Below are 11,160 nucleotides of genomic sequence, written 5' to 3'. Positions count from 1 at the left end.
AGTCGGGTCTCTTTACTGCAAGTATTTATCACTAAATAGGCTGTGATCAGCCGCCTGTTCACTATTAGCCTGTCTCTGCATCAGTCAGTCAGTCAGTCTGTCTGTCTGTCTGTCTGTCTGTCTGTCTGTCTGTCTGTCTGTCTGTCTGTCTGTCTGTCTGTCTGTCTGTCTGTCTGTCTGTCTGTCTGTCTGTCTGTCTGTCTGTCTGTCTCTCTCTCTCTCTCTCTCTCTCTCTCTCTCTCTCTCTCTCTCTCTCTCTCTCTCTCTCTCTCTCTCTCTCTCTCTCTCTCTCTCTCTCTCTCTCTCTCTCTCTCTCAAGAACTCGCGTACACACACCACACACCGCACCACTGTACACCACCCGCCTCCTTTTTGATAACACTGGAGCAGCGTTCGTGCCTGGCGCATGCCCACAGCCTCTCTTCCCATCCCCATAGTAACGCGGGGAGGAGAGCAGCTTAGCAACACGGAGAGGAGGAGAGCGACCTTCTATCAGCACATCGAGAGGGAGCGCTGCTGCTGCTGGTACACTGGTGCTCTCATCAATTTTACATGGGGAGGGCGGAAAAAACAACAAGGCATCTTCTTGATATACGACGGTGATTTTTCTATAGTAGGTAAGTGCCTATTTGTTTTTGTTTCGTTTTTTGGTTGAAAAATGTTTGCTAAGTAGCCTAAACACTAGTATAGCCCTATTAGTAGCATCCGAAGATCAGACAAATAGTCAATATAGCTAATTACGTTATCAATGTCTCTTTTATGGTTGCAATAATGCGATAGCCTATTAGTGTCAGTTTTAGTTACTAAACGAAAGCATTTTGTTTAACTTGTGTGTAGACTATTAGGCCTACTACTAGCCTACCTGCTTCTCGTTTTTCTTTTTAGCGAAGAGATTCTAATCTATATTTGATCGATCTCCACCAGCCACATCCCTGCTGCTATCATGAAGTTCATAGTGGTCGTGGTGGCCGCAGGCACCTTGGCCTTCCTCGGCGTCGTCATCTGTATCATAGCCAGCGTTTATCCTCGCAAACGCGACGCGCTCCTCAGCGACAACGGGACGCTGACTTCTGAGACCCTGCTGCTCGATCCGCTGGCGACGGCGTCCGTAGCCCACGCTGGCCCTCTGGGCGCTCTCCATGGTGCTGAATCCTACGACCGAGGGAACGGCTTGGGGATCGACTTGGAGGTCCCCACGCTGAACGGGTTCAGCCCGGGGGAGGTAACAGGTGGCGGAGGAGCGCCCAAACAGTTCAGCTTCAACCGGCTGATCTGCACCCCCGTGCCGGTCGGGGATTGCAGCCGGCGACAGAGACAGGCCGACGAGCCGTACGGGGCCGGCGGAGACGAAGACTGGACTCACCTCCGAACGAGCGCGGAGGAGCTCCGCCAGACGGTGCTGCAGCAGAACGACCAGATCCTCATGGACCAGAGGACCATCCGGGAGCTCACGGGGAAGCTGACGGAGTGCGAGAGCGGCCTGGACGAGGACACGAACGTCCCGGAGCGCAGCGTCGGAGTCTGGACCGGCAACCGCCGCCTCATGGCCGGGGACGAGGTCAGCTCGTCGGCCGCGGCGCAGCTGCAGACGGCGCGGGCCGTGGAGGAGCTGGAGAGGGCCATCATGGACCTGAAGGACCGCATTGAGAAACTCGAGGTATTGGGAAATTAATGTATATTAAAGGGATATTCCACTTTCTTTCAAACAAAACTTTTGGTCATTTTATCGTCTAATCAGGCTTTTGTGAACACCATATGGACAGATTTGAATTTGCTTGATTCAGTATTTAGATATTTGATATATTAGACTTAGATTTTATTAGACCTTCTTCCTATACAAACCCTTTGGCCCTGGGTGGAGAGTGTCTGATACAATTAATATCAAATATCTAAATACCAAATCAAGCAAATTAAAAACATTTTCTTAAGTGGAATATCCCTTTAACCACTTAAGCTCCATATGTTTGAGCAGAGTCCCCTATAGGGCTCTATGCTAGTGTATTTTCTGTTTTCTGTTATTGTGGAGAAAGCTTTAGCTGAAAATAACGAAGCATTGTGACCTTGTTGATCTGCTATATTCCAGTGGCGTCAGTTCAGAAAATGTTAAGGTATGGCAACATTACTGGTGTCTTGCACGCGCGCCTTCGCGCGCGTGCAAGACACCAGTCATGTTGCCATATAGCAACAGGCATGATACAGTACATTTATTTTAAGAAGTACATTACATTTTCCCCCCGTTTCTACGGTTTCTTGGGCTGGATATGGCAGCCTGGAATGGTTGTTCAAGTGCAGCTAAACTTGGCATGGTAAACGTTCCACAATTAACAATAATAAAATGCATTGCACCTGTGCAGCTGACCTGGGATGGGAATATACCATTTTGTCAAGTGACCATTTTGTAATTTTTTTTGTAGTTATTTTACTGTAATTTAACAACACAATAACCAGAACAGATAGACAAAGAGACATTCATGGATTTATATTTAAAAGTAACTTTTATTTCCCCCCCTGGACCCAGGGTATGGCAGCTGCATACCCCTGCCATACCCAATTGACGCCCCTGCTATATTCTGCAAAAGCTTTCCCTTCTAGCCTATGTGGTTAAGCAGGCCATGCAGCCAGGGAAGTATGAAGCTGCAGTCAGAGGTAGAGTTCTTGTAGTTGTGAGCTGTATGACCGAAGAAAAATCACAGCTAGTGTGAAGTGAGCGGTGCTATTTATGAGTTTATTTCATCAAGCGTCCCGCTAGCCAATCACAGCGCGTCCTGCAAAGCTTGGCCAATGGGACCCTGACGTACAACAAACGTTGGCACCGGACATGTTTGAATACGGTTTTCCCCCGGGTTTTCGACCAGACAACAAACTTTGCTGTTTGTGCCAGGATGTAGGCCGAACATTGTAGCTGTGCTTCAGTTTACTTAAGCCCGGACATTTTTTAACGTGTTTTCCCATTGGTTTTTGACTGGACAAAACCAGATGTTGGAGCTATAGCTCCTGTTTCAGGAGCACAGCTCAAAAATAGCCTATATTTAGGCAGTACATCCAGGTTATACATCTCTCATGCAATTTCAAAAGCACTGTTGGCTTAATTGGACATTTAGGCAATGTATGTCTGTACTGTTCATCTTGACATGAGTTATGGGTCCTATTAATTACATTAAATATCCCTCATATTGTCTTATTCATTTTAGACTTTCTTTTTTATAGCCTACACTGTAGGGCAATGGCATCATCAACTGAGTTAATCAGTGTCGAGATTGCATCCCTTATGTTAATTTAAGTGAAACGTACTCCAAGTGTAAATATTCACACTTTCAGCTGAGGATTTGACTGTGTACCCATGTCTTTTATGCCACATGCCTTCCCACCCACGTTCATCTTCTCCCCCGCAACCTCATTTCAAACAGTGCATGTCTCACATGCTCCTCAGTGTCACATCAAGCAGCCTGTGTGAAGTCTTTACTTACTGCAGTGCCTAATTTATGCACCGAGCTATGAAGGCGTCTCAGGCCGAAATATTAGTACATCCATAAACTCACAACGCATCCGCGACTCGTTGTGTGAACTTGTAGATCTGATATATTCGCTGCACAACACCGTAACTAAGTAGAAATCAGACTTGACACCCCCCTCTGCCCCCCAACAACCTTCACCTGCTGACGACGGAGGAGAGGCATGAATAAAAGATGAAGCTTGGTGGACAGGAGAGAGACAGAGAGAGAGAGAGAGGGAGAGAGAGAGAGAGACCCCTGAGAGCTTGGTGGTGGGTGGACGGGTGGACTGGTGGGGTGTACACACATACTGTATCACACACACGCACACTCACGTACACACACTCCAGCAACTGAATTCTGATTTATTTTTTAAAATGATCTATATTATTATTTTATGTTACCTGTGTTGAAATTCTTTATTAGGAATAACCCCGTTGAGATGTAGCATCTCGTTTTCAAGAGGATCCTCCTAAGCACAATACAAAAACACAATTTACCTATTTATTCTTCTTTGTTATTATTATATTTAGGGCTGTCACGATTATGACATTTTACATGATGATTAATTTTCTCTCAAATTATTGCGATTAACGATTTAATTGTATTTTTGTCGTTGACACTTACATTTCTGTTTGGCTTTTAGGCTTTGAAGTTGCACATGGTAGATATGACACATAACCTAAATATACAAAGAGATTACTGACATATTTGACAACTTTATACTTAAAAAAGAACATTGATAGTGGAAATAGCCGATCTACAAGCTCACAACGCGTCGCATCGGCTATTTCCACTATTTCTTTTACTTAAAAAATATATATGAACATTTTTCAACATGGAAACGATTATGATTATGTCAAATAATCGCGATTATGTCAAATAATTGCGATTAGACGATTATGTAATAATTGTGACAGCCTTAATTGTATTCCTTTTACCTATAGATTCACCCCTTCACTGTCGTATCACTTGCAGGCAGAGATAGGTCCTGCTATACTGAACCTTACCGCCGACACATCGGTGAGCGTGAGCAGCAGCAGCAGCAGCACAGTCGGCAATAATAATGCCAAGCCGGCCCCATCTGGCGGCGCTCCCTCCCGCCCTGCTGCGGCTCCCACGGGCGGGCGCCGCCCTGCCCCTCCCGGTGGCAAGGCTCCCTCCCACGGCTCCCCGGGGAGAGTCAAGGGCACGTGGCGCGTGGAGGACCTGGAGGGCGAGCTGGAGAGGAAGATCAAGATGCTGGAGAAGGAGCGTCAGACCATGAGGAAGGAGACCCAGGGCCACCACGACAGGATCGACCAGGGCCTCGACACGGTCAACCACCGCGTCACCGAGCTGGAGCACAGTGAGTCCACAGTAGCCTGGTTAATAAACCAGACCGCACAACACCACCCCCTGGCAGACACACAGTGAGGAATTAGTCTAAGGCTAAGTCCACAGACCCATGATGATGATGATGATCAGGGATGTGCACACATATACATTTATATCAAAGGGGGCTGGATCCCCTGCCCTTTTAACCGCCTGTAAAAAGTGCCCTCTCCAGACCATGAATGCAGTTTTCACTATGGTGAAAGAAATGCAAATTCCCCCTTTACATGTCATACAAGATAATTGCCTTGTCCAAACTCTCCTGAACTTGAATGCAGCATCTTATGTTGAAAGAACTTCCCTCTCTGTGTAGAAAGCAGTTCCGTTACGCCACATTTCCAGTATTCACTTGATTATGCTTAAGTGTGATATCACGCGCCGAAAATAGCCAACCTCCAAGCTCACAACGCGTCGCAGCATGACACGTTGTGAGCTTGGAGGTCTGCTATTTTCGATATATTTTCACCAAAAGGCCCTTTCAGAAATGTCATCCCCTGCCTCTCTAACATTCTCTGCATGTCACTGTGAGGAGGAGGAGGAGGAGGAGGAGGAGGGTGAAGTGTCTTTTGAGAGAGGAAGGGAATAGGAGGAACATGGGAATAGATTGGACACATGATTGTGTCAAATACTTTTGGAGATTAAATAGTAACAATACACTTTATTTGTATAATACCTTTTAAAACAAAGTGCTTATGAATATGAAAACAACAAGTTTGTGCGAGAATTTTCTATAAAAGAGGATAATATGCGAGAATTTTATAAAAGAGGATACAAGATACAAGAACAAGAGGATACAAATGAGCGAGAAACAAAATGAAAGTGGACAGCTGGGAAAGAGAACGAAACAGGCAGGTTGGCAGAACAGTAATTAAGAAGGAAATACAAGCATTTATACAAGCATTTATTTGCACTGGGGAGTGCAGTTTGTCCTTGAGGTAGAGAGGCTATATCATGATGATGATATTATCTGTTGATTTCATCCCTATCACCATCAGTGACTGCAGGTGGCTCATGCCTGACTCATGAGTCATGACTGACTCATGACTGTGGGGTGAAATGCATGCCACGACCATCATCAGTCCCTTATGGAGCTAGCCACTGAAAACATACTGCAGTGTCAAACTCTATGTCAGGGGTCGTCAACGTTTTCAGGCCAAGGACCCCTTAGTTGAGAGAGAGAGATGAAGCAGGGACCCCCACAACCTGTACATAGATTCCATAGTGTTTCATTGTTTGACAGCACAATCATCAGTGTATTTTGGATTCATGTCAAATGTGTTTTCAGATATTTAACCACTTAAATAATTAATAAACTTGGCCTTTCACTCTGTACTTAGTCTGCTCTTTTTCACCTCTACACCAAACCTCTTTACCGAAAATAGCCGATCTACTTGGCTAAAGTTCTCCGAATATGGACACTAGGGTTCATGTGGTTAATATAAAAAATGGAGAAAAAAAGTTTCTATCACTCAAAGATTTGGAGGACCCCTTTAGTCCAGTAAGTAAGAAATGGCCCCTCAAAATGATGGTTTAGTGATGAGTCATCAATTTTCACAGTCTTTTGGGGTCCGTTTTTAGCCCAAGGAATGTTTTTCATGCAAAACAAATGCTTGCAATGGATTCAGAATAATTAAAAACCCCTAGTTTGACCCCTCACATCCCACTTAAAGCAGATTTTTTTGGGAGTCATTTTTCCTTTATAGTGTAGTGTATAGTAAGTGAAGGTAGGTAGGTCGTTTTCAAAACTTTGCCCCGATGGGATTCCTTGGGACTTTTTTCCCCTCACTAAGGACATAATGAGGATACAGAATCAGTTGAGTTTGCTACTATTGCAATTCGTTTTAGGTTTTTTCATATAATGACTGGACTACTTGTAGTAACTCTGAGGACCCCCTAGGGGTCCCAGACCCCCAGCTGAAGACCCCTGCTCTATGTGGATAAGCTTTCACTACTGTTTTTAGAAGTGTATTCAAAGAGCTGTGTGTGACAAATAAAGGTTGAATTTAATTGAATTGAGAAGCGTTCCATTGACCACTTAAGTTGATATATACTTTGTCGTATGACAAATAGCGATAATAGCTGATCTTGAAGCTCACAACGTATTGCAAATGTGGCAGGCTGTAAGATTGTATTGTGATCTGCTATTTTTGCTGTTTGTGAATAAAACACAGTACCTGAGACGAATAACAGTCTGGTAAATATTTTTTGATTTACCAGACTGTAAACCACAAACTAGTCATTTTTAATCTGTTAAATTGTTAATGCACTCCCCTCTCATTTTGTTCAATTGTCTGTTTTAATGTTATCTGCTCCCTTTGTCTGCTGAATATTGCTTGTACGGACTTATACTGTTGGTCCACAAACTGTTGGAGATATACTGTTTTTCCACTTTTCATAAGTATTATGTCTTATAATTCATATATGAGTAAAAAATATAAATTAAAAAAATGAATTTGACAGATTAAAAACTAGTTTGTGGTTTAAAGTCTGGTAAAAAAAAAAAAAAAAAAGAAATCTATATTCAAAAATGTAAAATATGGACTTACTGACTTAGACTGTTTTTCATCTCAGGTACTCAATCATGATTTTCTTTTTAACCAAAACTCAGACGCCAACATACTACAAACCTGTGTATTTGTGTTCCTCTCCCTGTCTGCACCCACAGCCTTGACGGAGCCGTCGTTCCCTGATGGTTTCGTCCTGTCCTTCCCCATGCGTACCAACTACATGTATGGTGTTGTCAGGAAAGAAATGCCCGAGATGTATGCCTTCACCGCCTGCGTGTGGCTCAAGGCCAAGGAGGGGGGCATCGGAACCCCTTTCTCCTATTCCGTGGCGGGACAGCCCAATGAACTGGTGCTGCTACAGGGAGTACACAACCCTGTGGAGCTGCTCATCAATGACAAGGTAAACGGGATGTCATGAAGAACTAAGAATGTACGTTTATTCTACTGTGGAGCCAGTGGAATATAATTTACATATTATCGTCACTGTCGGGCAGAAACCTCGTATCTCCAAGTTTCAAATTTGTACATCTTTTTGCGAAGTAAAGCACTGCTTCATCGTACAAGGCCATCGCACAAAAGTAGTGAAAACAGCAGGTCTACAAGGCAGCACACAACGCCTCGCGGTGCGAGGCGTTGTGTGCTTGTAGATCGGCTGTTTTCACTAGTTTAAATCATTTTACAAATGACGAATACAAAACAATCGGTTTTGGACATACAAGGTTTCCACCCGACAACGACGATATGCTCCATCATAGTGAGTCAGTAAAACGACCAAAAATGTAATTAATTGAAAGAATGGACAAACCAGACATGTCTGGGTGCATTTTTCTAAGAGATGCGTTATATATAGTTTAATTTATATTTACTAATTTATTTGTGAATTAATTTTCCCTTTTTTGTCTCATTTACTTGAATGGGAAAATGCAAAAATTAAACTTTTCCCAAATATGGAGATGGCATCATAGGTTTCTGATGTCATAGACCACATGAGACTGACATAGTATGTCCATATATGGGCATTCCAAGATATGGGCTTAATATTGATGACATCAGGGATCTCCATATATGGGCATAAAAGGGACAAGGACTGACACAGAGATCTCCATATATGGCCATTAATTTATTAATTTATAATCATTGACTTGAATGGGGAAAATTCAAATGGTAAGACGAAATTCATTTGCAAGTGTGACTCGTGTTACAGAAACCACAATTGCAATTTCCAATTGCATCTTTCTTGTTAATAACCTTATTATGGCACACAGTGACAATGACAGTATGTACTGCTCCTATCAAAACCCATTTAACGTAACATTATCAATGCTGGACTAACTTCTTAAGCACGGTTGCCGTGCAGCGATGCCCTTGGTACCACTGTGTTCTCTGTCCTGCAGGTTGCACAGCTGCCACTCTCCTTGCCACAGGATGAATGGCAACACATCTGTGTGAGCTGGACCCTGAGAGACGGCGTGTGGAAGGCATATCAAGGGGGAAAGATGAAGGGCCGGGGAGAGGGACTGGCTGCCTGGCACCCCATCAAGCCTGGGGGAGTACTAATACTGGGCCAGGAACAGGTGAGCCACGTGAAAGGATAGAAGAGGTTCAATGGGTTTCATCTTTTATATGATATGCTGGTTTTGGTATATTGTTGTGTTTTTATGTTTGATGATTGGCTTTTGTTGTTTCTTTTTTATATCGTCGTTGTCGGGTGAAAACCGTGTATGTCCAAAACCGTTTGTTTTGCATTTATCATTTAAAAATGATTCAAACTAGTGAAAACAGCCGATCCACAAGCACACAACGCCTCGCGGTGCGAGGCGTTGTGTGCTTGTAGATCTGCTGTTTTCACTACTTTTGTGCGACGGCCTTGTGCGATGAAGCAGGGCTTTACTTTGCGAAAGAACGTACAAATTTGAAACTTGGAGATACGAGGTTTCCAACCGACAACGACGAGCTGTAAGAAACATCATAATTCATACTGTTATGATATGATGTTTTCTAATAAAACTTGAGGAGCAGATAAGGAGGTTTGATAGTAGTAGAACAAAGGCAAGGCAAGGCAAGGCAAGATACGTTCATTTCAACAACAAGGCAATTCAAAGTGCTTTAAAACATGAAGTAAAGGAAACTCATATATTTATATAAAAGGACATTTGAATTCAGTTAAAAGGAGGAAATGTTTAACACTGCATCTCCTTAATAGGAAACACCTATTAGGGACACAGTTAAGTAAAAAATACAATATTTACTGTCATTGTAAGTACACATATACTACTAATAATTTGAAAACATTTTTATGTGGGATTTAACAGAACCGAGAGTTGCAGCCGTTTTCTGGGAGTTTGTTCCAGATAAATGATGCATAAAAACTGAATGCTACTTTTCCACATTTAGTTTTGATTCTAGGGACAAAGACCAGACCTACATAGGTCTAGATAGACAGATAAATATTTCCTATCTCTGTCCTAGATTGTCTAGAAGACTATTCTTTTTATCCCCTTGGTGCATCAGCCTTAAATAAAGGATCAAAAGCATAAAACTGGGACTCAGTGTCTGAGGGATGCTGGAGAGTTGCTAGAGAGACGACCAGCATTGAGACTTCCTCAGAAGATACGGGAAGGGCAAGGACAAAACGTGTGTATTAGAACTAGATTCTCTTGATCAAATAAAGGGACACCTCCCAATGGAATGGCTCACCGCCAGCTGGCGGTGTCCCAATGGAATGGCAAATCATTAAATGAATAACCATTTTTACATTTGGTGCAAAGATAAGATGCTGATTAAGCCTAACTCCTAATTTAAAAATAATAGTTAGTTCTTAAAACAACCCATTAAGACCTGTTACCATTATTTTATGCTTTAACTTTAAAAAATAGCAGATATACAAGATCACAACGCGGCACAGAGTGCCTGGCTGCGAGCTTGTAGATCTGCTATTTTTGAAAAATCATGACATTTTTTCAAATCTTTGAATATATCCTTTTTTAATATACATATAATTTACAATACATTTGTAACTCTAAATATTTGCTTCTGGGGGGTCCCTGATACATAATTCTTCGAGATGGGATCGGCGCCCAATTACATATAATTATAGGGGTCCTTGACATGAAAAAGTTTGAGAACCACTGACATACAGTAGAAACATGCGTTTTTCAAAAACCTTAGAAGGATTTAGAAGACATTTATAGAATCAGGTCAAAAATATTAAAGATTTTTCAGTTCCGCACTGTGAGCTTGTATATCTGCTATTTTTTAGTTAAAGCATAAAATAATGGTTTTAAGTAATAATGCGTAATAATGCCTACCCGGTCTAAATGGGTTTAATGTGGATTAGCAATATGGACATTTTCATTCCTTCCATGTCCTCTCCCCCAAAGGACACCCTGGGCGGACGCTTCGATGCCTCCCAGGCCCTGGTGGGGGAGCTCTCCCAGTTCAACCTGTGGGACAGGGTGCTGAAGCCCGCCGAAGTCGCCGCCTTGGCCGACTGCAGCGCCTCCACGCTGGGAAACATCGCGCCGTGGACGGACCACGACGTGGATGTCTTTGGAGGGGCCACCAAGGAGTCCCTGGACCCCTGCCACGCTGCACAAAGAACCAACCTCTCCAGTCCCAAACAGTGATGGAAGACTTGTGTGTTGGGGGGAAGAAGAAAGGCAGGTCAGCCAAAATGTTTCAGGTCGTGTCCTGTTAAGCGCTGTTTAGGGTCAGGGAGCTGTGAGAGGGTTCCTTTGGAAAGGTTATGGTAATTAGGAGCAGTGTAGATGTTTTTCTTTCACTCGATG

The 11,160-nt window shown here is 43.2% G+C and overlaps 1 protein-coding gene across 1 annotated transcript; it reads left to right on the top strand.

Annotated features, from left to right (window-relative positions):
• Positions 1-943: 943 nt before the first annotated feature.
• nptxrb (neuronal pentraxin receptor b) lies at positions 944-10,998 on the top strand (the record flags this gene model as incomplete). Its single annotated transcript, XM_080721082.1, has 5 exons — positions 944-1,657; positions 4,470-4,839; positions 7,531-7,772; positions 8,767-8,946; positions 10,753-10,998. 5 exons carry the CDS (start codon positions 944-946, stop codon positions 10,996-10,998), a joined length of 1,752 nt encoding a protein of 583 aa, XP_080577208.1.
• Positions 10,999-11,160: the final 162 nt, after the last annotated feature.

This window comes from Nannobrachium achirus, assembly GCF_963921795.1.
Source record: "Nannobrachium achirus genome assembly, chromosome: 3".
In the NCBI taxonomy this organism is placed as follows: domain Eukaryota; kingdom Metazoa; phylum Chordata; class Actinopteri; order Myctophiformes; family Myctophidae; genus Nannobrachium; species Nannobrachium achirus.
Note: the sequence above shows the minus strand (reverse complement) of the source record. Positions and strands in the feature narration are given on the sequence as shown.